At 40.8% G+C, this 26973-nt stretch overlaps 1 protein-coding gene and 1 pseudogene across 3 annotated transcripts in view; both read left to right on the top strand.

Moving 5' to 3' along the window:
• The window catches only part of Fars2 (phenylalanyl-tRNA synthetase 2, mitochondrial), a 423978-nt gene that overhangs the window by 89667 nt on the left and 307338 nt on the right, over window positions 1–26973 (top strand). For all 3 annotated transcript variants that reach the window (XM_021180053.3, XM_021180052.3, XM_085831173.1), the window contains one exon: window positions 21707–21866. In XM_021180053.3, the coding sequence (XP_021035712.1) occupies window positions 21707–21866 (160 nt within the window). The remainder of the gene's footprint in view (window positions 1–21706; window positions 21867–26973) is intronic.
• Window positions 17253–17977, top strand: LOC110307822 (large ribosomal subunit protein uL1 pseudogene; annotated as a pseudogene).

The raw sequence follows: 26973 nt of genomic DNA, 5'->3' as shown, positions 1-26973 counted from the left end.
CTGCACTGATGGTCTATGGTGAGGAGCTGTGGAGGAGACTGACATCCTACAGTGTGTGTGTCACTTAGTGCCCAGTCTGCATTTCCTGAGTTTGTCTGCATTCACTGCATTGTCGTGGGCAGGCGTATGCAGGTTTTTGTCCATGCATGCACACATGTAGTCATCATATGCAAATTTTATCCCTTTTGATGAGATATTCCACTCTGACTCAGTTAGTATAAAAAAAACACATTAAATGCACAATTTACAATTACTGTGTGCAATAATGTGTGCATCTGTTTTATTTCTCATCTTTCTGGTTAGTCCAAGGCATTATTGGTCTTAGAGGATACTGAAACCACAACAGCAGTGTAGCAAGTTTTATAAAATTAATTGTCTTTGATACTGTCTTGAGGGTTGGGTTACTTTCTTTTATGAAATGTTAGAAATAGGATTTTAAATCCATGCCTCACCTGACAAATAAAGTGTTGTTTATTTATCAGGATTTGCTTACCTTAGTGCTTAGAATGTTTTTGAAATTTTTCTTTTTCTGTAAAGTATAAATCTTCAGGTCTTAATAGGTAAAGATACAATTTATGAACAAGCAATAAATACTTTAACATAAGTATATAACTCATGAATATTGATGTAAAAACAAATTTTCTCATAGAAGGGATATGTGAATGTATACTGAGAAAGATTTGATGTAATTTTAATCAGAGCACATTTATTGAAGTGGCAATCAGTATGTCTGTGTTAAAGTTCATGTACCACGTCCACCCTTTAAAGAGTGATCATGGTCATTAACCATTTCTATAGGTCAGTGGAGAGGGTGTTCTTTCTTTGGCTGGATCCCTTGGCTGTCATGTTTTCAAATGGAGTGGGTACCATTCATTTGAAGCATATTGGAGTGCATATCCTTTATATAAACAGTTCTCTGGTTCCTTGTAGGAAGTTACTGCCAGTCATTATTAGAGAGTTTTTCTTTTCCACCTTTGGTAACTTGCCTTCCTTCCAGGTGGTTCATTAGAACCCTCCTATTGGGCTTCTCTCTCTGAGCTTCCCCACTGCAGCACTTTCTGTGAGACAAAGGTACTCTCTTTATTTCTGCTTTCAGCCCCAAATCACTTTCTGTCTTTCAGTGAATGATGGTTATTTATTCTCTACTGTGTGGTTATTGGGTTTCCTTAATAGCCTCATGTGGAGGAGTTTTATTGAGGGCATTTTAATTTCGCCTTGATAGATTACAGTGGCCACATTTCTCTAATCTCTTCTTTAAAAATCTTTTAGGCAGGACTCTTGTCAAAGACACACTTACTAAAACCAGCTTGTCTTTAATTTTTCATCTGTTTACCCAGATGTGTACTTAGGTTTTTCTCTGAAAGTGAAGTTACTGGTCACAGGAATCCATAGCTCATGTGATTTGGGTAATACCCCTCTATTGGAAGATACAGAAGGATTTGGAGGCATATTTGATTTGACCAGTCTTTTTCTTTGGCATAGGGATTTTTCAGATAATGCAGTTTTGATTGCAGCAAGAGAAACTTTGTAGCCCCATAGCCTAAGACTCATGCAGCCTTTTATATATAAACTCATGTAGCTCACTGTTGCATTGTACAACTTACTATTTTGAAAAATCTCTTTGTTTATCTCTGGTGTCCACACAGATTAGTAGGTTTCTTGAGGGTGCCAGACTATCTTCTTTGTGACCCTTCTGCTGACTAGAATCCTGAACAGAGAGGCAGTTAGTACCTGTTGCTTTTGGGTGTCTCCTTCACTCCAGACTGCCAAATGGAACTGCAAAAGATAGCTACCACATTTAAATACATGGTGGTTCATGTGTCTGTTTTTCCAGCCAGACATTCTTAGAGCTATTTTTCCTTCCAGAGGAGCAAGGGTAGCAGGGCCCAACCATGAGAAAGAAATCATACCACAAATCATGTAACAGATTCATCAGGGAAGGGATACAATTGAAGATTTGATGAAAATATCCCTTCTAGCAAAGGCTGTTTAAGGGAGCATTGCCTGCAAAAATACTGTTATGCAAATGAATAGAGAGGGACTGGAGGAAGGTTCCAGGAGACTTCCACAAGAAACCCCTGCAGAATCAGCTAACCTGGCCTTACAGGGACCCACGGAGACTGAAATGACAACCAGGGAGCCTGCCTGGGACTGCACTAGACTGTCTGCATAAGTTTTACAGTTGTGTAGCCTTGTCTTCCTGTGGGACTTCTAACAGTGGGAATAGGGCCATTCTCTAACTCTTATGCCTGCTTTTGGGACTCTTTTCCTCCTAGTGGGTTATCCTGTCCAGCGTTAATAAGAGGAGAAATACCTATTCTTACTGAAATTTGATATACCATGTTTGGATGATGTCGATGGGAGGACTGCCTTTTTCTGAAGAGGAAGAGGAGGATGGATGTAAGGCTGGCAGAGAGGAGGAGGAGGGAGGAAGGAGGGGGAGAGGAGAGAGGAAAAACTGTAGCCGGGATATAAGAAGACGCAATAAAAACATTCTTTCCAAACGGGTTGGGATATAAGAAATAGTAATAAAAAAAAATGCTTTCCTTTGTGATGTCTCTCCAGCAGTTTCCACTGACCACCTCACTTATTGTCAGTTGGCAGAAAGAAAATGTTTCAAGGGCCCAGCAGACTGGCTCAGAGCAGACCGAGAAGGATTACTGATGTTGAAGGCGCAATACAGCACTAACTGGCAAAGCGGGCGTGCTCCCTTTCATAATGTTTAGACACGTTTGGGACACAGGATGTTATTCATCCAAGAAATGGGTTGATAAGGAAAAGTCATACCTGGAGACACAAAGGAATTTGTTGTGAATACTGACTTAAAGTTCCTGCGTGTAATTAGTGTGTGGGCTTCCTCAATACCACTTCCTAGTAAGTGGAATGACAGTAGACCAGAGGATGCTTTGTTCCACTTCACTGGGCTTTTTGACATAGAATATGCATCTCCCTGCTTTGGCAGTAGTGCTACAAATGATTATTTGAACTCTGGTGCCCAAAATATCGTTTTAAAATCAGATAGTTAGTGTGATGGTATTTTCCTCATTTACATTTCCAATGCTATCACAAAAGTCCCCCATACCCTCCCCCCCACTCCCCTACCCATCCACTCCCACTTTTTGGCCCTGGCATTCCCCTGTACTGGGGCATAAAAAGGGAATAGTTCCACTTACTATCACTCCTAGTGACCCTCTAGGAAAATTTTTGCTTCCTGTCCCCATAACTCTAGGTTCTGCTGGCCTAGAAGTTTTGGCTCCAGAGAGGGGAGTGCTCCTACCAGGAGCTACAACAAACATTGGCTAGCTTTCAGGTTCAGAGGTTCAGTCCATCAAGGTGGGAGCATGGCAGTATCCAGGCAGGCATGGTGCAGGAGTTGCTGAGAGTTCTATGTCTTCATCCAAAGGCTGCTAGTGGAAGACTGACTTCCAGGCAACTAGGATGAGGATCTTATACCCACACCCACAGTGATACACCCATTCCAACCGGGTCACACCTATTCCAACAAAGCCACACCTTCAGATGGTGCCACTCCCTGATCCAAGGATATACAAACCATCACAGTTAGATATTGATTTTGTCATATGTTCATATGTACTATATGATTTATCAAGCAGTCTACAACAAATCCATGCAAGTGAATCATCTTTACTAATGCTGATTTATTATTGAAAGGCCCCATCAGTGTTTGGAATGTGCAGTTGACACAGGGCACCACCAATCATCTGCTGCTACTTACTTTCAGAAGCTTTGTGGGGATTCCAGCTTTCCAGATGTATCCAAAAGTTTGCAAAATTGTCATTGTTAGTCATGATTAATAGTAGTGTTCTCTAGAGCAGCAGAACCCATAGGAACCCAGCTGTCATTCTTCAGGGTCCCTTCCTCTAGTTCTCTTTTGTTTTGTTTTGTTTTGTCTGTATAATCATTGTTTTATTGAATATGTTCTGATTACACTTCCCCCCTCCCAACTTCTCCTAGGTCTTTACCAATTCCCCACCCACCCAAATCTACACCCTATCTTTCTTTCATTAGAATGCAAATATGGATCAAAAATATGCATACACTAGCAAGAGTTTGCTGAAAGGACACTGATATAGCTGTCTCTTGTGAGACTATGCCGGGGCCTAGCAAACACAGAAGTGGATGCTCACAGTCAGCTATTGGATGGATCACAGGGCCCCCAATGGAGGAGCTAGAGAAAGTACCCAAGGAGTTAAAGGGATCTGCAACCCTATAGGTGGAACAACAATATGAACTAACCAGTACCCCGGAGCTCTTGACTCTAGCTGCATATGTATCAAAAGATGGCCTAGTTGGCCATCACTGGAAAGAGAGGGCCATTGGACTTGCAAACTTTATATGCCCCAGTACAGGGGAATGCCAGGGCCAAAAAGTGGGAGTGGATGGGTAGGGGAGTGGGGGGGAGGGTATGGGGGACTTTTGTGATAGCATTGGAAATGTAAATGAGGAAAATACCTAATAAAAATATTAAAAAAGAAAAAAAAAGATAAAATAAAAACAAAGCAGACTGAGACAAAGCAAACAGGCTTTGGACATACCTGGACCCTACTTTTGCTCTAGGCCTGCTCTGCATGGCTCCAGCGCCCCACAGCTCCATGGTCCCACAGGTTTGGACATGCCTGGACTCCACTCTTGCTCCAGGCCTGCTCTGCGTGGCTCCAACACCCCACAGCTCCATGGTCCCACAGATGACTTTGCCTCATTTGATTAACTACTCTAAACTTCAGTTTCCTTCAGCTGAGGATAATAGCCAGAGGTGGAGACAGTGTCTGGAAGGCTAGCTGGTGGCTGGAAGGAACTTAACACATGGTTGCTACCCTTATCCTTGCCCTCACCTTAACAGCTAGTGTTTGCCTTTTCTGTGCTGATCATGCATAGAGCTGCCTGAATATTGTCAATGTTCCTCAGGTATCTGGTCCTTCTTATTTCTGATGTTTTTGTTATTCTAAAATAGTCATTTGTATATTTTTTATTCCTGATAAGTCCTGTGGTTCAGGAACTCCTGGTAGTGCTGCACTGAACAATCATTGAGGGTAGTCTTAGACCATGCCAAGGGAACAGCATGGAGTAATGTTTGGTGACTCTGCCTCGCTGAGAATTTTTGTTGACACTGGCATGTCAAGAACATATCTTTGATTTACTTAGCCAGGTATCTGACTATTTAAATTGAGTTTTATATTATACATGGTGGGAGATTTGGGCAGATCATGTGGGTTTGGAAATGAGCGTCATTTTCAATGAAGGATAATTACTCTCTGAAGAAGCTGAGGTTGAACCCAGAAGAGTGTGTCCAGTGGAAGGCGGGTACCTCATCTGGAGCAGTGCCCCGACAAGCACTGTTTGCTTCAGCTGTCTGGCAGTCATTGTTTCTCAGCTACAGTGTCTTAATATTCGGCCTATTTCAGATCTCTTCCCCTTACCCCACTGGCACAAAGTCTTATTACAGGGTGAGGAAATAAGATAGCAGCAGGGAAAGAAGGAAGTCTCTTTTGTACTACACAGTTTCCGTGAATTCTCTCCCCTGTGCTGATCTCTGTAATTTGATTAATTGGCATGTGGTGCATTACAGAAAATCCAAGGAAAGACAAAGCTGGTTCGATATCGATTAACTGAAGCAAGAATGGACTTCCCACAGAGACCCAAGGGCAGAGCAGTGTTTAACTGGCCCTTTCAAACACAAGTCCTCCCCAGTGAGAAGCAGAGGATCCCAGTTATTTAAAGAAATTAAAAACCGTGCAAATTAGCAGCTCAAATCCACTTAGGTGAGTCTGCTATCTCTTTAATATAAGATTCCCAATCCTTTCTCCAAAGTGATTTGAATACTTAATATTTGCTGAAATGCTTTGGTTGGATTTAATAATATAATTGAATTTTCTTGCTACATTCATGGGATGTGAAGGTCTGGGAGCTCTGGTGGTGAGATAAATGCATACACGTGCATGTGGTTCTGTTTTGAGGGAATTCTTACCCATTTCCTTGTGAGCCAAGGATCAATAGATGGGGTAGCACTTCCTGCAGTTAAGTTATTCTTCATATGACTGTCCTGTCTACTTATTTATCTATAATAGGCTTTGTTGAGGTGATATATATCAACTGAGATCTTGACCTTGTTCATAGCCTTATGAATGATAAACAGCTATTGGCTGTATATCATGCAATTAGCATGGCGACAAAGATGATCAGCACATGGAAATGAGACATCACTTCTGATATGGGGAAAAATAAAGGTATTTTGAAGAATATTAAACAAAATATTATGGCTGCAGAAAAGAATAGTCTTATATTTCAGATATTAAGAGTATCATTTGACAGCATTAAAATATGACAATTGTGACACATCCCTAGGGCATATATTATGTGTGCCTGGCACATGGAGAGGTGATAGTGATGAAGGTAAAGGGGGAGGCATGAGCAATTTCATGAAAGAGTTCCTGTGTAACTTTCCAGATATCTGAATTTCTGGTTACAAAGGGAATGTAGAGCTCTTCTAGAATGTTGAAGACTGAGAATGATGCAATTGATTGGACACTTGAGTAGTAAGCCGAGTACAGCACTCCCACGTACAGTGACGCTGAAAAGACATTAGGAAATGGTTGCATCCCGAGTGACTGGTGGAGTGCAAGCCTGGCCAAGGAGCTAGCAAGGGGGTAGGCACAAAGGCACTTGTAGGAGGAAGAATTGACTGGATTTCATTCAGTGGGCAGGGAGGGAAAGTAAGAGCCCTGGCATTGTTTTCTTGGTTCATTTTCAGAGTTAAGGATTACAAGAGAATTATGTTTTCTGATGGGAACAGGAAAAATAATTGAGCCTGGCCTATGTTTAGTTGGAAAATTTGTACATGCAGACACCTTGTATGCAGGTGTATTCTTGGGTCCCAGCACAGCTTTTAGGGATAATGTGTTTTTGGTTTTTGTTTTGTTTTGTTTTTTTGTTTTTGGACAAAATTCCTAAGAATGTGTGGCATTGAAAGTCAAAGGCTTTGCTTATAGTTGAAAGCTAGAGTTAAGAGGTAACTCCATTCCTCTAGGGCATGGTATGCAGATGAAGGCGAAGGAGTATTGGAAGCTGAGAATGAGGCTTATGGATTCCAAATGCACAGTAACAGCCACAGGAAAGGGAAGCTGTGTGGAAGGTGGCAAAGGAGTGAGCCCTTTCCCTGTACACACGTGACTAGGCAGCATGGTCTGGCCCAACAGCCAGTTTTCATTTGTTTGGCTCATTTGTTTAGAGGGAAGAATTAAATGTTTTCATTGAGATGGAAGAGCCAGAAGATGGATGACAGGCACAGGAGTGAGGCCATGCACTCCAAGAAAGAACTTTAAGGAACAATGATGGGATAAATGTATCCAGGAGGCAGGGGAGGGAGACTCTCTGGAGCCCGCCAGTGGAGGCTGTGCTTTAAAGGAAGGGTGCCTTCTGTAAAGTCAAGGACAAGTGAAGGACTGAAGCCCATCTGTATCCGAGACAGGACTGCTTGTGGAAGGAAATGGAGGACTAGACCTGGGGAGTCTATTGGATGACTTCTGTTCTCAAGGAAGAGAGAAAGACCCGTATTTTTTTTTTTTTCAAGAGAAGATTGAGGGTTGGTAATAGATATTCTAAGGAGTGGAATGTGTTCAAGTGTAGAGTTTGTTAATTGGATAGAACAGTTAAAACTTTCAACTCTGAAATGTGCTTCTTGACTCAGCATGTGTTTGTTAATGATGTAGTTCTAAATTAGCCAAGTAACTAACAAGGATGGTGTAAAGCGTCTGCAGTGTTGAATGCATTGTGGTGATGGTCCTTGCTCTGGAGGTCTTGCTGGTGCTAAAGCTATTTGAAAATCATGGTTATCCATCTTCATTCACAGAAAGAGTTTGATGTGACTGTTGGGCATGTGGACTTCAGGTAAAGGAGTATATTGTCTCCATATTCATTACTGTAATAGCACTTTTATTATAGAATAGATTTAGGTTTGCAGAAACTCTGCCAATGGTAGAGAGATCTTCAGAACCCCCAAACCAGCTTTCCCTCTATTAAAAACAGTATATTAGCATGATATATTTATCACAATTCAATAAGGTAGTAGTCAGGTTTTTATTACCATAACAAATTTCTAAAGTATATTAGTATTTGAAGAAAGGCTTATTTTAGTCTGTAGTCCCTTGGCTGTTGAATCTGGACTATGATGACACGGTACATCATGGTGGGAGCTTATAGTGCAGCAGGATGCTCACTTCATGGCATATGGGAAGCATAGAGAGACAGAGAGGTTGAGTGCTCACATTCTCTAAGAACACAGCTTAACAACAGGGCTTCCTTTGCTACTTTTCAGGAGTGGCCACAGACTGCATACCTGCTCTTCACAGACAAGATATTTTTGTTTTCTTTTTCTTTTCTTTTTTTTTAAAATTAAGACACTGTCTTGCTGTAGTCCCCAAGCAAGTGTCTGCCTGTTTGGCTCAGTTGAATCTTCTGCTTAAGCATTCATTGGCTATGTTGACAGGTGTGTGCTACTGTGCCCATCCTGAACTCCTTTTTCTGCATTACTACCTGCATTCACTTTTGTTTCATTATTCCCAAGCCTTCTTGTTTTAGCTTCTTGGATTGCTGGCAGTGTAAGGAACTGGCGACTTCCAAATGCAGAGTTAAGCCAGTGGTATGGGTTGTCTATCTCTCTGTTTCCTTGGGATTTTCTTCTGAAGCACTGTTTCTTTCAGAAATTACCCATTGAGGGCAAAAAGTGCAGAAATAAAAAAATCAACTGGCATTATACTAAGTTTATGTGACCTTAGTGTCAGTTATATCTGGCTTTAATTTAAAAGGTATTATAAATACAATTTGCTAGATATTAATGTTTTGAAAGTAGAAATACATTATGGATGTATTTTTGATGACAAATTTTGCATCCTGGCCAGTGATGAAGCAACTCACTACCTTCTACCTCTAGATGGCACTGGTCTCATGCTGGCCTACAAAGCTTAAGCTACAGGGTTTGTAATGAAAATATCTATCTGGCTGGCATTATGTGTATGCTCTGTTGTTGTCCACTCTCTACTTATTTCTCTCTTAGCAGAACACAGATCTTGTTAAATGACACAGTCATGTTAAATGAACAATATTCTGGATGAGTATTGGGAGATTTCTAAGATGGATGGCATTTGCATCCTGTAATTTGCATCAGACTCATTCTCGGCAAGCAATAATGGACTCTCTGCTCTCTTTAAGCCTTCTTTCACTTTTTGGTGGACAGTTGTTTCCAACAGTTCCTCTATGTAGAACTCTCTGACAACTGATTCCTTGGCCTAGGTTATTGGGAAATGTGAGAAGGAGGGTAAAAAAAGAATCTGCTTATCATAGGGAAATATTTAGCTACTGTTTTGTGTTTCATGGCCCTCTTGGGATTTTACTCCCAAATACCTCAGTTATTATTGTCTGTCATGCAGTATCTCCTGGTTTTCACAGATGGCCTAAGTCCTCTCATATTACTGAGAAAGTAACTATTTGTCTTGCTTGATTTGACTGTGAATCTTTTACTCCGTGGCTCTTTTCTTTTAGGTACTTTCTAAAGCAGTCATGTGATTAACTTAGACTTTAGGTTAACTTAGGATGATCTGGAGAAATATACCATGATATAGACAAAAGATGCTGCTAACTAGAATTCCATCTGTAGACTGTTATACAGTTTTTGCAGTCATTTTGCCTCTTCTCCCTTCACTTCTCCACACCCTGTCCCCTTAACCCAAGTTCATGGTTCTGCTCTCTGTTCTTTCCTGCACTCAACTTCTGCACTTACCTGTTTTGCTTGGCTTCAGGTCGCAGCCAGAGTTCCCAGTCCCACTATGCATGATGCTCTGTTCCTTCCTCATGCCACTTTCCCACACATTTGATACTACGCAGCCCAAGAATGCTTCATGCTTTGCCCGTAGTTCTGATCTTTCTAGCTCTCTTACCTCAGACGGGGATTGCCTTAGAAGCTTCCATGCAGCCAAATTGCTGATATAATAGTGACTGCCAGTTTTACCAAAGGCTTATAATTTTTAAATGCAGTTGAAATATTTTTAATTTTTATTTTTTAATTAACTAATTTATTTTTTTACACTCCATATGCTACAATGCAGAACTTTCATATAGTTTAGAGACGTTGCTCATGATTCACATTTTGTTTCCCAACCATAGTCGTGCTTCTGCTTCTGTCACAGTTTCTAGTCGAGCTCTTCCCTGGCTATTGTATGTCTTCTCATTCCAAAATCATTGTTTGCTTGAAAGAGACTCTCCCTATGTAGCCCAGGCTACCTCAGTCTTATAATCCACCAGTTCCAGTCTCCTGAGTGCTAGTTTAACACTATGCCTGCCATTGTGTAGGCTATTTGTGAAGAGCTCACCAGAGCCTGTTTTCTCTGAGAGCCTGAGAAGACAGTTTTCTTTTTCCACCTTCTCCTATCCCACAATTCTGGAAGAAAAGTAGGTTGCTTTTTGTTATCCTCTTTGGGTTGATGCAGAGCGCATTAGGTGTGTTGTGTAGATATGCTTGCAGAGTGCCCAAGAAGGGCTCTGACTTGTGAGTGTGTGTCCACCTACACACCTTTTTTAGGGCTTGACTGACTATTTTCTTGGACACATCATCTTTCAGAGTTTCATACACTGTACAAAATGTCACAGACCTGCCAATTCCTTTTGAGTGAATCTTCTGAACAGTTGACATATTTCAGAAGTGTTTCTAATTCCTTTCGATCTCTGTGTGGGATTTATTCAACTCTCAAATGTTTCTTCTCTCATTTTCTTCTATTTTCCTTTCTGTCACTTTTCTTTCTTAGTTTAGGATGAAAGGGCTGAGATCACTGGAGTCAAACACAGAAGCCATAAAAGGTGTTCCAGGATGTTCCAGTGTGCTCCCGGATGCTCTAGGTTGCTTGCTCAAAGATGCTGTAGGGCACTGGCTTCTCATGTTGTACATTGCTTAAGAAGTTCCCATGGTTTGCAACATAGGACATTTTCCTGTGAGTAGCCGCTAGTGTAGAGCACCACTGTATTCTGTTTGTGTGGGAAGCACTACCTGAATGGTCCGCAAACTGTCCACATTGGTGCAAGTTCACAAATGCTTAGTCTACTCAAAAGGAAAGCTTAACTGGTTGTTGTTAAATTATGTCTGTGTTTACATGTATGTATACATGCTTGCAGAGACTTAGGTCAGCCTGTTTGCTGTTCTCCAGGAGCTGTTCACCCTATTTTAAGTCAGGATCCATTACTGCACTGGAATTCATCAGGCTGCCTAGCTAGTGAGTCCCAGGAATCTGCTTGTCTCCCCTTTCCTAGCACTGGTGTTATAAGTGTGCATCATTGTATAATGGCTTTTTTTCTGTTGTTTTGGGGCCTTATATTTGCAGTGTTCTCACTTTACTGGCCAGGCTATCTCTTGCTGGTCTGTGTACCAGATGCTGTCTGCAGAGATCTGCTGGACTCTGACCTGTCTAGAACAGGGGAAGCGTTGCACTCACTGAAGGGGACGGAGAGTTAGTTGATCTTCCAAGGCCTCAAGTCAAAATTGGAGGTCACAGAGCAGCAGTAGCCTTGAACAGCTTCCAGCTACTAAAGCTTCTGGAGAGAATTTCTCTTTCTTAAAGTGTTACAGCTCTATATGGCAGACTTTCTCAGGTTTTTGATGAAATAACTCAGGCTTTATTCATTGTAGATAGGGTCTTATGTACATTTTGGGGTGGCTTGGGGATCTATGAGCCTATGCTTTCTATTAGCTATGTCTGAGATGTTAGGGATGCTTCATCTGAATGTGGAGTTGCTTCGGGCACTGCCCCTAAGTGACTGATTGTCACGATCCTCTCCATGGGGTGTTCTAGGGCAGGAACCTGGTTGGGAGTAGATGAAACACCTATCTGCAGTCCTCAGCTATGAGGACAGCAGGGTTTCTGAATCCATTCAGCCTTACCAAGATTTTGTGTGGTATCACAGTTTCACTTGCCCCATAATTTCCCACCTCCAATTAATATTATTAATAATAATAATTTAGTGATCTTTATTCAAAAATGTGTTTTATTTGGAGTAAATACCATCATTTTATGCATAGTTTCTCAAGTAATGTGAGTATATGAGGCGTGGAAGCTTAGTTATGTTCATGCTTTATATCACATTCTTTATTCTGTCTGTCTGGTCCTTTCTATATTGAAGCTAGAGTGAGGGAGCTGGGTCCCAAATTGGATCACAATTGTAGAGTTGGTTTGGATTCAGCCTCTATCCCTTGCTGTACAATGGTGCATCTCACTTAACCTCTGAACTCCTTGATTTCTTACTGGAGAATCTGGGGTTAACAAGCATTATAAGCATTAAATGAAAGCATGTAATAGGTAAGGCAATGACTGTGCAATGTAGAAAATACCTGTTACCATGAGCTTATGATTCTATGAGCTGCAGCAGTGTCAAAAGGTCTGTCACAGAAACTCAGAGAAATAGGCAGCATGGGTAGAATATAGCACTCACAGGAAGGCTTGTGGTGCTGAAGGAGCACGTGGTCTCTGGAGATTTCAGTGAGCAAAGAGAAAAGGAATTGTGCACTGAAACCATAGCCCAGACCTACACAACCACCTGTAATTCTACTTTCCTCCAATTTGTTTGCCTTTGCATAGTGAGAATTTTGCATGTTTGTATATTATTCTTTTGATTTCCTCTTTTTCCTTCTCTTCCTCCTCCTCCTCTTCTTCTTCTTCTTCTTCTTCTTTTTTTTTTTTCCCTTGAAATGTATGCTTAACATCTAGGGCTCTTTTGAAGAAAAAAAGTCATTTTTGCTTTCTAAAATTTAGATTTAATTGGCTTTTGTTATCCACTTTCCTTATTAAACCGTATCTGAATTAGTTTCTCGCATCTCTTCTATTCTCATTTGAACCATTCCCCTGGCTTCTGCAGTCGGGATAGAGTTTGTGTTTAGGGTCATATGGGTTTGTATTGGGCTGTGTAATAAAATTTCAGAAATAAGTGAAGGCCTAGTGTGAAAAGAGGTGGCACTGCCTGTTTTGTGTGGTTGATGGAAAGCTAAGTGTCCATCAACATTGTGGATCTGTCTCTCCATCACAAGATTAAGTGAGAAAGTATCCCTTAAACATCTCTGGGATTGGGGTGAGATCATTCTTTTTGTCTGGGTTTGATTCTAGTTGTCTAAGTGACCTTACCCTCTCTAGATCAGCACCTCCTGGGTTCTTTTCCTTCTTTGAGCTGGGCATAGATGATCCTTACAATCTCTCCTTGCCCCCGTGTTATGTTTCATTAGAAATAATAGCTGGCTATGCATAGATACTCTTATTTTTTCTTGTGCCATATTGTACAGATGACCTCACCTGCCAGTCCTTTACCTTATTTCTGTGTTTTCCCATCTTCAGTGTTTTCTGTATGTTCCAGATAGATTTTGGTCATACTTATATACTCACTTAAATAGTGAGGTCTGGCATCCGCTATGTAGCTCTTATTAGTTTTGAAAATAGCCTTACAATGCTTGACTTCTTTATTTGGCATTGTCCTAAGCTACAATTTAAGGCTAAAATAGAAAAACTCTTGGTCAAGGGAATACAGGCCTGAGTATAGTCCCAATATTCCAGTTGGTCTGGTTTAGTCACTTTGGCTAAGGGGTCACTCCTGAGAAGGTGGCCTCATGTTAAGTCATGCTAAAAAGATCAGCAGAATAATTAATTCTTTTTTTTTTTTGAGTACTTTTTTTTTTTTTTGCTTTTTCCTCCCTTTTTTTAAATTAGGTATTTTCTTCATTTACATTTCCAATGCTATCCCAAAAGTCCCCCATGCCTTCTCCCCCCCCCCCCCCACTCCCACTTCTTGGCCCTGGCGTTCCCCTGTACTGAGGCATATAAAGTTTGCAAGACCAATGGACCTCTCTTTTCCACTGATGGCCTAGGCAATCTTCTGCTACATATGCAGCTAGAGACACGAGCTCCGGGGGTACTGGTTAGTTCATATTGTTGTTCCACCTATAGGGTTGCAGATCCCTTTAACTCCTTGGGTACTTTCTCTAGCTCCTCCATTGGGGGCCCTGTGATCCATCCAGTAGCTGACTGTGAGCATCCACTTCTGTGTTTGCTAGGCCACAGAGAATAGCCTCACAAGAGACAGCTATATCAGGGTCCTTTCAGCAAAATCTTGCTAATGTATGCAATGTTGTCAGCGTTTGAAGGCTGATTATGGGATGGGTCCCCGGATATGGCAGTCTCTAGATGGTCCATCCTTTCGTCTCAGCTCCAAACTTTGTCTCTGTAACTCCTTCCATGGGCGTTTTGTTCCCAATTCTAAGAAGGGGCAAATCAAATAGCCCCATTAAAAATGGGGCTCAGAGCTAAACAAAGAATTCTCACCTGAGGAATACAGAATGGCTGAGAAGCACCTGAAAAAATGTTCAGCATCCTTAATCATCAGGGAAATGCTACTCAAAACAACCCTGAGATTCCACCTCACACCAGTCAGAATGGCTAAGATCAAAAACTCAGGTGACAGCAGATGCTGGTGAGGATGTGGGGAAAGAGGAACACTCCTCCATTGTTGGTGGGATTGCAAGCTTGTACAACCACTCTGGAAATCAGTCTGGCGGTTCCTCAGAAAATTGAACATAGTACTACCGGAGGATCCAGCAATACCTCTCCTGGGCATATATCCAGATGTCCCAACCGGTAAGAAGGACACATGCTCCACTATGTTCATAGCAGCCTTATTTATAATAGCCAGAAGCTGGAAAGAACCCAGATGTCCCTCAACAGAGGAATGGATACAGAAAATGTGGTATATTTACACAATGGAATACTACTCAGCTATTTAAAAGTGAATTTATGAAATTCCTAGGCAAATGGTTGGACCTGGAGGGCATCATCCTGAGTGAGTTAACCCAATCACAAAAGAACTCACATGATATATACTCACTGATAGGTGGATATTAGCCCAGAAACTTAGAATACCCAAGATATGATACAATTTGAATAATTCATTCTTTAATGAGATACCATACTATCACCCCCTAGCACCTCTACTCCTAGTGGAGAAGCCTAGGACTACAGCCATGGGGCGTCATTGGTCTCCTGGCTTTTCTGAACTACTCAGTCAGTAAGTAAGCTTCCTTACCCAGTCTCTAAAACTTTTCTGGCCTACTATGTGTCTGACCTCTATGTCAGCTTAAATAGCTTACTGTGTGTCTGACCTCTATGTCAGCTTAAATGGGCCCCTTCTTTCCTCTATTCTCCGTCTCTGGCAGCAGCTGAGGCTTTATAGCTTGCCTACTTCATGGTTTTTCTCTTTAATAAAATTGTTCTTATGTTTCCATCTGAGTCCATTTTAAAATTCTCTTATTAATGATTTAAGAATTTCAAAAGGGAACCCTATTTTCCCTGTATAAATAGTATTTACATTTTCTTTATGCACACTGATATTAATATGTAGTTATTAATCAAAATGTTCAGCTCTGTACTTCTCTGAATTCCCTTGAATAATGGAAGTAGGCTTGCTTCAACTTTGCTGCTCCTTCCTTGCTTTCTGAGTGATTTTCCTGCATGTTTGATGTATTTGCACAAACATTCCAGTGCTTCTGATTTGTTGAAAATGGTTTACTGCATTCCATAATTGAATTGTATAGGCCACAACTTGCCTTTCAGCATATCTGCTACCTCTGTAACTTGAAGAAGACACACACTTTTAGTTGGAGGTTTTATCTGTGTACAGAGGTGGCAGAGGGGCAGAGTTAACGGCGACAGGCTGTGTGTGGTTCAGAGGAGGGTCAAGTGCTTTAAAAGTGAGAGCACACTTTATTACTAATGTGCGATATACATTAGTCTTATTAGGCAAGTACTTTCAGTTTGGAGAAAGGCACACCAGGGGACCATGCACATTGAAGTTAGTTTTCTTATGTAGTAGCGAAGAGCTGCTCCAGGCTCCTTTGTCATGGCTTCCATGCTGATCCTTTTGGAAAGGACAGAATGAACTATTCTTCTTATAGCATTGTGTGAAGCTTTCGGCTATGTTTTAGCTTTAGCTATTATTGTTTGAGATGCCGTCCTTAGCTGTGGTTCAGGAAATCAATCAATCAAACAAACAAACAAGCACAGAAAGAGCTACATTGAATTAAAGTTGAAGGTGTTGACTTTTTACATGGTCAATTGTTTCTTCTCAGGTCTAATGCACATTCTAGAGAATTTTTCATTTTTCTTTGCTAACAATGTAATGGCACTTGTGCCAAAGAGAGATCATAAACTTAAGAACATAGAGAAGCATAAGGTGATTAACACATTAAAAAGTATATGTAGGCTGTGTGCTCGGTTGACAGCTTACAGAGTGGGAGATCTTTGCCAGACAAGGTGTTAATATCTAGAATATATAAAGAAAAAAATTAAACATCAAAGAACAGAACTATCAGTCAAAAATTGGTGAATAAAATGAATAGGCAGTTCTCCAGAGAAGAGACATAAATGGCTAATAAATATTTGTTTTAAGTGTTCAGTATCCTTAGCTGTCAACAAATCCAAGTTATAACTCTGAAAATACATCTCCCCTCAGTCAGCATGGCCTCTACCAGGAAACAAAGAGTAAGAGATGCTAGCTCGTATGGGGAAAGATAACCAGCCCTGTGAATTGTGGTGGCACTGGGAGCTATTGTAGCCATGGTGGCGATCAGTGTGGATAGTTATCAAAAACTAAAAGAAAAGCTATTATGAGCCAGCTCCACCAACTCTGCTCAAACACCTGAGTGCTATGTGCATTCTACCTCACAGATGCTTGCCCTCCTAGGTTCACTGCTGTTCTACTCATAATAGCAAGACAATAGGACAGCCTAGCTATGTGTCCATCAGCACGAGTGGATCATGTAAATATGCTACATATGCACATTGGGATTTGTTTATGTGTAAAGAAAAATGAAATTATGATATTTGTGGGATAGTAGATGAACGAATCTGCAAAATATTACATTAAGCAAGGTAACCCAGACTCAAAGAAATGCCACATGTTCTCATATGTGGATGGAGCCTGTCTTGAAATGTTTACATACTTTTGTATATGTGAGTGTGTGTTGAGGTGTAGGTCATGTAAGCAGAAGGGGGCAGTGAATGATTCAGGGAACCAGAGATGTTGAGGGAAGGGACAGCCAAAGTAACTCAGGTGAATATGAGGCTATCGGATGTCAGCAGCTACAAGAGGGAGAAGGGTAGGGGAGAAAGAAGAATTCACAGAAGCAAATTATACTTGAAAAAGTCATGAAAGCTTCCTTTCCGGTTTCCGCGGCAGCCGCAGCCATGAGCAGCAAAGTCTCACGCGACACCCTGTACGAGGCGGTACGGGAAGTCCTGCACGGGAACCAGCGCAAGCGCAGCAAGTTTCTGGAGACGGTGGAGCTGCAGATCAGCCTGAAGAACTACGACCCTCAGAAGGACAAACGTTTCTCGGGCACCGTCAGGCTCAAGTCCACCCCACGCCCCAAGTTCTCGGTGTGCGTCCTGGGGGACCAGCAGCACTGTGATGAAGCCAAGGCCGTGGATATCCCCCACATGGACATCGAGGCGCTCAAGAAGCTTAACAAGAACAAGAAGTTGGTCAAGAAGCTGGCCAAGAAGTACGATGCCTTTTTGGCCTCCGAGTCTCTGATTAAGCAGATCCCACGTATCCTGGGCCCAGGCCTAAACAAGGCTGGCAAGTTCCCCTCCCTGCTGACACACAATGAAAACATGGTGGCCAAAGTGGATGAGGTGAAATCTACAATCAAGTTCCAGATGAAGAAGGTGCTGTGTCTGGCCGTTGCTGTCGGCCACGTGAAGATGACCGATGATGAGCTAGTCTACAACATTCATCTGGCTGTCAATTTCTTGGTGTCCTTGCTTAAGAAAAACTGGCAAAACGTGCGGGCTCTGTACATCAAGAGCACCATGGGCAAGCCCCAGCGTCTGTATTAGGATGCTCCAATAAACCTCAGTGCTGCCACTCAAAAAAAAAAAAAAGAAAAAAAAAAGAAAAAGTCATGAAAACTAAAACATTTTATACCTACTATCTGGATTTTGACCAAGAGTCCCTAAGCTTTCACCTGTCTGCCACTGATGAATTGCTTACCGTCATATGAATTCTCCTCTTCATATTTCCCATGAGTTAGCTTGTTTGGGGAGTGGTTCCAATCTTAGAAGCAGCCAGCTCTATGCTTCTATACGAAACAGCAAAGCATTGTGTACTGTAACAGTAAGCGTTGACAAGTGTATTATTTGCAGTGCACAGTACTACTGAGTAAATACTCTTCTATGCCCCTCACTCTATATGCATGAGACTTTGCCTGGAAAAATAAATATACCATTTTTGTGTTTTATGCTTATGGAAATCAGAGGAATAGATCCCCTACTAATTGAGTTTTGGGTGGTATGTGAGCCCTAGTATGGGTATTGGAATCTGAATCCCGGTTCTCTAGGGAGAAAAATGGTTTACCCACTGAGCAATCTTTCCAGCCCCCACCATGTTCCTTTTTGTCCTTTAAATGACATGTGTATTCTCTCTAACTAACTTCAGATGTAATCTTGTTTATTAGGAAATGTACAAAATACATAAAAACACCAAAATAAGGGGAAATTATGAGTGATCCTACCACGTAGAGATGGTAGATATTCTACATTTATGGTTTTCTTTTAAATCTTGAATTTGTAATGATTGTATTATGGTTCCCCCTCATCCTAGTAATGGAATAACATTATTTAATATAAAGTTTTCTATGAAGAGAAACTGATGTTGTTTGTTAATTTACTGCAGTTACTAAATTCTTCACCGTTAAAGGAAAGTCGTGTTCATGAGCCACAGTCTCTACAGAGTCTTTCCCTTTCCAAAGCTCAAAAATCACACTGGGAAGTTTTGTTTTGCTTTTCTTTTCTTTTTGGAAAAACATAATTTAGCAATTAAAGGGCTATTGGTTTCTTTCATCTAGTTTCCTCAGGGGACATTCAAACAATGCTGAAGGTGCTGGAATTATTTAAAATACTTTTCTCTTTAGTTTTATTATGTGTGTGTGAGTGTATGTATGTCTGTGTAGAACATGCATGCTTGGTGCCTATGGAGGCCAGAAGAGGTGTCACATCCTCTGGTACTGGAGTTATAGCTGATTGTGAACCGCAGTGTGGCTGCTGGTTCCCTAACCTTGTTTCTCTGGAAGAGCAGCCAATGCACTTAACTGCTGAGCTGTCTCTCCAGCCCCTAGAACTATGTTTGGAGTTATGTTTAATTTCATCATCAGGTATTTAGATGATATTGCCAGTTCAGAGAGGCTTAGATTTTGAATATAGTAAAAATCATCTGGATAGAGGCTAGAGTTTTTAGTGATCAAACTGGATAACATTTCAAAGAACCAGACTGGTCATGATGTTTAATACCTAGAACTTGAGAGTGAGAATTATTAGAATTGTCCAGCTTTGAGACAACCCTGGGCTACACTGTGAGACCTTGTCTTAATTTAAACAAATAACAACACCAAAAAGGATAGAACTAGGCATACTATGATTCTGTGTTCAATACCCACCTCCATAAAACAAAGAAATAAACAGACAGGAATAAAGTATGAAAGACATTCACTTCCTGGAAGTCTTGTAATATTATTCTGAAACCAGTTTACAAAGTCAAGTTCCAGAAGCTGTCCTAAGTGCAAATTAGATGTGAGACAGAAGGGATAAAAAGAGGTAAGCAATACATGAAATACTATTACAATAATTAAAGATATTCTTGAGATATTAACATTCATTTTTTCACATGCATGCATATATGTGTGTACGCATGTGCATGTGTGAGTGTGTTTGTGTGTTCCTGTCTGTTTGTATTCTGCATGGGAGTGAGTTCTGTCATTTTACCATGGGAATTCTGGGACTTGAACTTAGGTTGTCACACTCAGTGGTGAACACCTTTCGAAGCTGCACAATGCCACTGAACTTTGCTGTATTTAAAAGTTGTAGCAATGGGACAATTTCTTGAGGAGAGGACACGTGCATTGAACGGATCCTGGAGAAGGCAGAGGCACATTGTGGGGGTTTCTGCCCTTCTCTTTAGGGCTGTCAGGAGACTAAGATGGAAAGTGAGCCCTGGGAACTCTCATCTTAAACTGTAAGTTGGCCATAGGCCCATCAATACTCTATTCCTACAGTCTTTGAGGCTGAAAGTGTCCTCAGCCTAGGCCATCAGGCTTTCTAGTGATTAGCAACATCCACAGACCTAAAATCACCTAGCACAGACATACACTGTCAGACAATGCTTTTGGTGTTGTGGCAGAACAATAATACTGAATTGTTTCTGCTATTTTAATCCTAAGACATAGAGTATGAAGTATTTGGAAAAAATTAAAACATCAAGTACAAAAATGTATTAATAATAAAAAATGTTGCATTCAAAACAATTATACTTGAGCTTCTAAGCCAAGAGAAGATAGAGAATTTAAGTGTATATGGCTAAGTGTAAAGAGCCAGTTTGAAAAGTCTCAGTATTCCATGTTTCTAGTCATGGTATTTTGGAAAAGATGAATTATAAACTGAAGTGAAAAGATTAGTGGACACTAGGTTTACTGGGGAGAGACACATTGGCAGAGGACAGATAACGTTTAGGCCAGTGAAACGATTGTATAAGCTGTTAAGTAGTGACTGCGTTTCACTGTACATTGACAAAATCCATAGACCACCTAGCTTCAGTAGTGATCCCAAATGTACACTCTGCGGCAGTGAGCACAGCTAAGATACAGTTAGGACTGACTGTTAATATGCGGCCATAAATCACATAAGGCGTGTCTCTTGGTTCAGATATTGTTTGTAGAGGAAGCCTATGTGTGTTATATAGTAGAGGAACAGTGTGTGTGTCTGTGTATCTGTGTGTTGGGGGACTGGTAGCATATTGATAGCTCTACCTTCTCACTTTTGTTGCAGACTTAAAACTGTTCTTCAAAATTAGTCTTTATTTTCAAAAAAAAAAAATATCAAAGAACAAAACAAAGCAAAAAACTCATGCAGCTCCGAGGAGCGAAATGGAACATTCAGTTATGTTTGCGGGAATTATAACATTTCTTCTCACATGAGTGAGGCAGAATTCAATCCAGAATGAGACTCTGAATAGTGGGCCTATCCTCCTTCCTTCCCTAATCTGTGGCAACCCTTGGTCTTTCTCTGTCTTGCGCAGTGAGTGAGTGTTCTCAACCATCCTGTTGCTGCAACTCTTTAAGACAGTTCCTCATGCTGTGTTGACCCAAACCATGACATTATTTTCATTGCTGCTGTTATGAATCATAATGTAAATCTCTGGCATGCAGGATATCTGACATGTGACCCCTATGAAGGATTCAACCTTCACAGGGACCCACAGGTTGAGAACTGCTGCTTTAGAGTGAACCTGAGTGTCTTGGCCTTTCCATTAGAATTGGATAATGTCTCCTGTAAGGATGACTGTGAATTCAGGCATCAGTTTTAATTCCCAGAGTCCCTCCACCCTCAGAGCTTGCCTCAACATTAGTACAAAAGGCCATAAATTTAAATGTGCATATTAACTATAAAATTTCTTTTACAATGTAACTTAATTTTTTTGATATTCATTGTTAAGATATAATTCTTATTCCCACGTTGTAATTGAAGTAATAATTATTTTTAACAGAATTTCTATGCTGTTAAATAGAGACTGACCAAGACTCTGTTTTACATTTTTCATTATCCCTTTTGGTTGTTTCCAGTTATTTGCTGGTGTAAAGGATGGAGAAAGCTTGCAGCTCTTTGAAGAAGGTTCTCGCTCTGCTCATAAGCAGGAGACACACACCATGGAGGCCGTGAAGCTTGTGGAGTTCGACCTTAAACAAGTACTGACTAGGCTCGTGACACATCTTTTTGGAGATGGTAGGTACTTAGAAATCTTTGTGTTTCAAGGCTTAATAGTTGAAAAGTTACTGAACATGGTGTTACAGATCACTGAGGCTGGTTGTATGTAGGTTTCTGTTGTTGATTTGGTTTTGTCTAAGTAATAGGGAGCAGGGAGGAAGCCTTTGGGTCTTTCATCTTGCAGTTTTATAGACTGGAATTAGCTAGAGAAGGAACAGTGATGGTGGATTTATTGTCATCAATGTTAAGTGTCTGGTTTTGGCTTGCTTGGTTTTGTTTCCGTATGTTTAGATCCCATGGACAAGATTCTTCACAATATGGAGTATCCCATGGTACAATCATACATTGATGTACTGATCACTACTGCCACTAGGAGAAAAATTAATTGTGCATCCTTATAGGAAAAATAATACTGTTTAGATTTTAGCTCTCACTTCATATACTTGTCTTCATATCTTTCTCCAAGGGGGTGGGGAAGGGGATACTCTCGGTTCCTCGTGGACCCCTGTTCTGGTTCCCCTGACGGTCTCCTTCCTCCAGACTTCTTCCTTGCATGAAGGAAAATATGTGTTTAAGATCATTATTGTAATTTAGTGACACTCTGCTGCTCTGTGTTAACAAGAGTTATAGGAGTATCTTTACTTACATAGCATCAGATGCATAATTCATATAACATTTAAGACATCACTAAGAAGCCAATATACATTCTTTAAATCGGCATACATATATTTATTTTAAATTTGCATATCAACATCAGACATACACGTTTCTGGGCAGTAAGGAATAATAACAGGAAGATGTGGGAAACTGCATTCATCTATATTTGTGACTTTTTTGGTAAACGTATGAATTAAAATATGACAAAATGTTGTGATTTGATAAAATTGAGTAGTGGATGCATGGAAGGTTGCTATTTTCTATCTCTGTCTTCAGATTTGAAGCATTTCCTATTAAATAATCTAATGTGAAACAGATTTCAGTTTGAGGTTGTTTATTTCAAAAATCCTCTTATAGCTAGCCCTTTTTTACTTCTGAAAGAAAAGAATTGTGGCCATATTAGCAGTTGTATAATCTACTTAATACTGAGATGTAGGGAGATGGATTATATTGCTCAAATATTTAAGAGACAGGACAGGGAAGAGGGGACCCCAGCGGTAAGGAGAAATCTTCTGCTTCTCCTAGCGCCTCACAGCATGCCAGGCTTTTATCTGCAGTTTTTCCTTTGTCATCTTATGTACAACATTTTATGTCCCTCCTTATCAGATGTTTTTACATATTTCTGTAAGCAAATAATTGCAGTTGCTGTTTGTGAGATTTTATGACCTTGATTTCTGCTATGTTATACATATCACAGTATGGAACAGTCTAGACCTAATTCCTGTCTTCAAGGAGTCGGGCATCTTTATCCTCTCCCAAGGCAACACTAAGTGTGTATGAGTACTCAGGAGAGGTGCTGCATTCAGGATGGAGGTACCTGTGGAGCACAGCCAGCAGAGGATGAGGGAGAATTAGCAGGGCAGGTACCAGACAACCAAACTGTGGTGTGGGAAAGGGAGCGCATGGTAACCAAGCCTGCAGATGCAGGGGCGGAACACTGCAAAAATGGCTGGGCCTGCAACAGGGACAGAAAGCAAAGTGAGGAAGGAATGGGGCCTGCAGTGAGCCCTGTGCCCTCCAAGGAATGTTGAGTGGAATATGAGATTTCCATGGAGATCACTTCTGTACCTTTTAAACCCTGATGTAGTTATCAGGGTTGTTTGTTTGTTTGTTTGTTTGCTTGCTTGTTTGTCTTGGTATCTTAGGCTTCTTTTATCTAAGCTTTATTTGAAGTAATGTGTGTTTCACAAATGAAATAAAATATAACATGCTGATTATGCCTTATAAACTGAAAATGTTAAATTTAGTGTAAATATGGGGGGAAAAAAACCTAAGGAAGAGGTGCAGGATTAAGACATTTTTATTTTTGTTCCAGACTGATGGCTCAGTACATAAACGTGCCCTGGTGCGCCCCCCCACCCCCCCAACCTGAGCTTTATCCCCAGGGCCTGATTCTGAAAAGTTCTTTTCTCACTTTCCAGGCCCCATGGAGGCGCTTGCTCTCAAATCAGTGAATGGATACCCTGTGCTAGGTTCCATGTTGACCGATGGTCTTCATTTCTGGGAATCTGAACAAGTCTTGAACTTGCCTTTATAGTGGTGGGGGTTCTTTTTTTGTTTTGTTTTTATATTTTCATACCTTTCAAAACCATGCACTGAGGTGAAATATCATTATTAAAAACAACTTCTGCAATTCATTTTTTGGTTTGTTTTAACTGTTATACCTGTCTTGACATGGGCCACATACTGATACCTAAATGTAGGAATTTTCTATTTTGTAACAGCAGTGAAGTAGTGTTTGTGTGGATTTGGTCTTTTTTTAACTCAGATTTTATAATAGATCAGTGTTGCTGGATTTTTGTTCAGTTTTTTGTTTTGTTTTGTTTTTGAGACAGGATCTCATTGTGTATTTCTGGTTGGCCTGACACTTACTATGTAGGCCATACTAGCCTTTAACTTAGAGATCTTCCTGCCTCTGCCTCCGGAGTCCTGGGATTCAAAACCTGAGCACCTGTGCCTGACAGTATTGCTGTTTTTATATGTCTTCAAATTCACTTCTGGTTGTTAGATCTGCTTTATAGAGGTATAGAATGTAATTAGACTAAAAAAAATACTCTGTCTTCTCGGAGAACAGTGTTCATGTAAGCCAAAGTCTGGGGAGAGCTGGGAGATTGTTGGTAAATTGTTTGAGTACTGAGTGGCATTGAGACCAGAGGACAGTCAGAGTGATGGCAGCTGTCACAGAGAGAGACTCCACAGCCAACCTGACATTGAGCACCTACTGAAAGAATTGCTTCCTTCACTCTACCCCACCTGAACTCAAGCACCACACCAAGATCTTGCTGCCAGATGTAGTCCAAGAATTGTGACTTTGAAGCCTAATGTAGAGGTTAGCTGTTTAGAAAGCATAAAAATAAACCATTTCAACAATCCATGTCTAATAGTTCCTGATTTTGGGCAGCTGAGGCAGGAGGATCAAAGCTATCCTGGGCCACATAAGTAAGAACCTCTCTCTCTTCCCTCTCCCTCTCTCTCTTTCCTCTCCCTTTCCCCCTCCCTCTCCCCTTCCCTAACTCCCTCCCTTCCTCCCTCTGTGTGTGTATGTGTGTGTAAATGAGACATATTAGTTATTTTAATATTATGTCTGAGACTGAGACAATGGAATCTATGATAACATTGTCAGACAGACAATCTAATTGAATTAGGCCTTTCTCTCCAGTCTGCCTTCTGCTCTCCATCTCTCTCTTGTTCTGGGCCAGCTTGGCACAAGGCCTCTATATCATATTCAATTAATATTTTGTGTACCAAAGGACGCTGAAAAACCCAAACTTCTCTCTTTCTACAATTAGATAATGGGCACAGACATACTTGTCAAGACTCCTTTTATATTTATTTATATGGCCTGGGCTCCTTACTTGTTATTATTGGATTGCTTTGTATTTGAAAAGGAAAATTAAAAATTAGAACATGTCCTGTCCTTGCAGCAGTTTATTTTTAGTATAGCAGCTTTAGGTTCAGCTTTTCCCTGTCTCCAAATATGGTTTATTATTTTCTGCTAACATTTCAATTGAACTGTATCCTAAGGCTGTTATAAGAGAGGTTTTGGAATTAGAAAGAAATAAAACAGCGCTTTAGACTATTTTTATGCTTGTGGAATTGATTATTGTTTTCCATATTGCTACTGTGTTCTTTATACTTTGAACCCTGCTTGGTGATCATTTCTTTAATGGTATCTAAGATAGGGATTTAGGATTCCTAGAATTTTAATTTCTTTTTGTATCTTTTGGTGTTTACAGCCTTTTTTCCAGAATAGTGTCTGACATGTACTGGTGTTCACAATAGAGCAGTGCTGGCTCTCATGGTGCAGGTTAGAAGAATAAGTTGGGCTGTGCTGCTCTCAAGACAGGGATGTACTCACACGAGAACCTCTGTGTTGGTGTTGCTCTTTGAATCATATCCCAAAGGATACCCCTCTTGATATATAAGGAGGCTTAGCCAGCAGGACATCATAGCCTTAGTTGTCAGAAGCCTCCTTGCCTAAGGACATCCCTTCCCATGTCCAGAGCCTGAGTGGCAGGAGTATCTTTATGGTGCTGTTCTGATGGTGACGCCTACCTCTGCAGTGCAAGACAAACAGCAGGTCCCATTCTCCTGGTTATTTCATTTCCTCCCTACCAGGTTGCCCTTCCACAGGTGCTGATTTCCTCAGATTGCCTGCTTGCCCGTTAGACTTGTGTAGGGACCAATATACGCTCACTTTCAACCAAGGGCTTTGTGTTGGGAACAGTGGCCCAGTCCAGAGTGAGATTATGAGGTAATGGGAATAAAGACAACATGCCTTGAACATTTTGTTTTGTTTCTCTCTACCCATAAATCCCTGTTAGTGTAAATGAATTGAAAGTGATTGAGACTATTAGGTTTGTAAATGTTCTACATTGTTCCTAAAATTGAATTTAGTATAAAATACTTTAAGCATTTTGTGCTAATGGTCTTTTAAACCTGATGTTTTCCTGCTGACTACTATGGTCTGATTTGAAGACAACTGTTTTCTTACTTTTCTGTTGCTGTGATAAAGTAGTCTGACCAAAACCAACTCAAGGAAGAATTGATTTGGCTCGTGGTTTGAGAGGGCTAGATATCCGTGAAGACAGGGAGGCGTAGTGGCAGGAACAGGGAGCTGAGATCACTTTCCAGCTGCATACGGAAATTAGGGAGCAAGAATAGGAAGGTGTGTAAGGCTATAAACATTCAGAGTCTGCCCTCAGTGAGTAATTTACAGTCTTCAGAAGAACCCTTTAAAGATCCAGTAACCTTCCCAAGCAGTGCTCCAACAAGACACCAAGTATTTGGGCACATGAGTCTATGGCAGTGGGTCTCAATTTAACTAGTGCTGCAAGCTTTTCATACAGGTCCTTATGTTACGGTGACCCCCCCAATCATAAAATTAGTTTTGTTGCTACTTCATAACTGTAATTTTGATAGTCTTATGAACTATAATGCAAATATCTGATATACAGGATATTTGATG

The sequence above is a fragment of the Mus caroli genome, unplaced genomic scaffold (assembly GCF_978045245.1).
Source record: "Mus caroli unplaced genomic scaffold, Mus_caroli_1 scaffold_15, whole genome shotgun sequence".
Classification (NCBI taxonomy): Eukaryota; Metazoa; Chordata; class Mammalia; order Rodentia; family Muridae; genus Mus; species Mus caroli.
The sequence above is the reverse complement of the archived record's forward strand: the minus strand, read 5'-3'. Positions and strand labels throughout refer to the sequence as shown.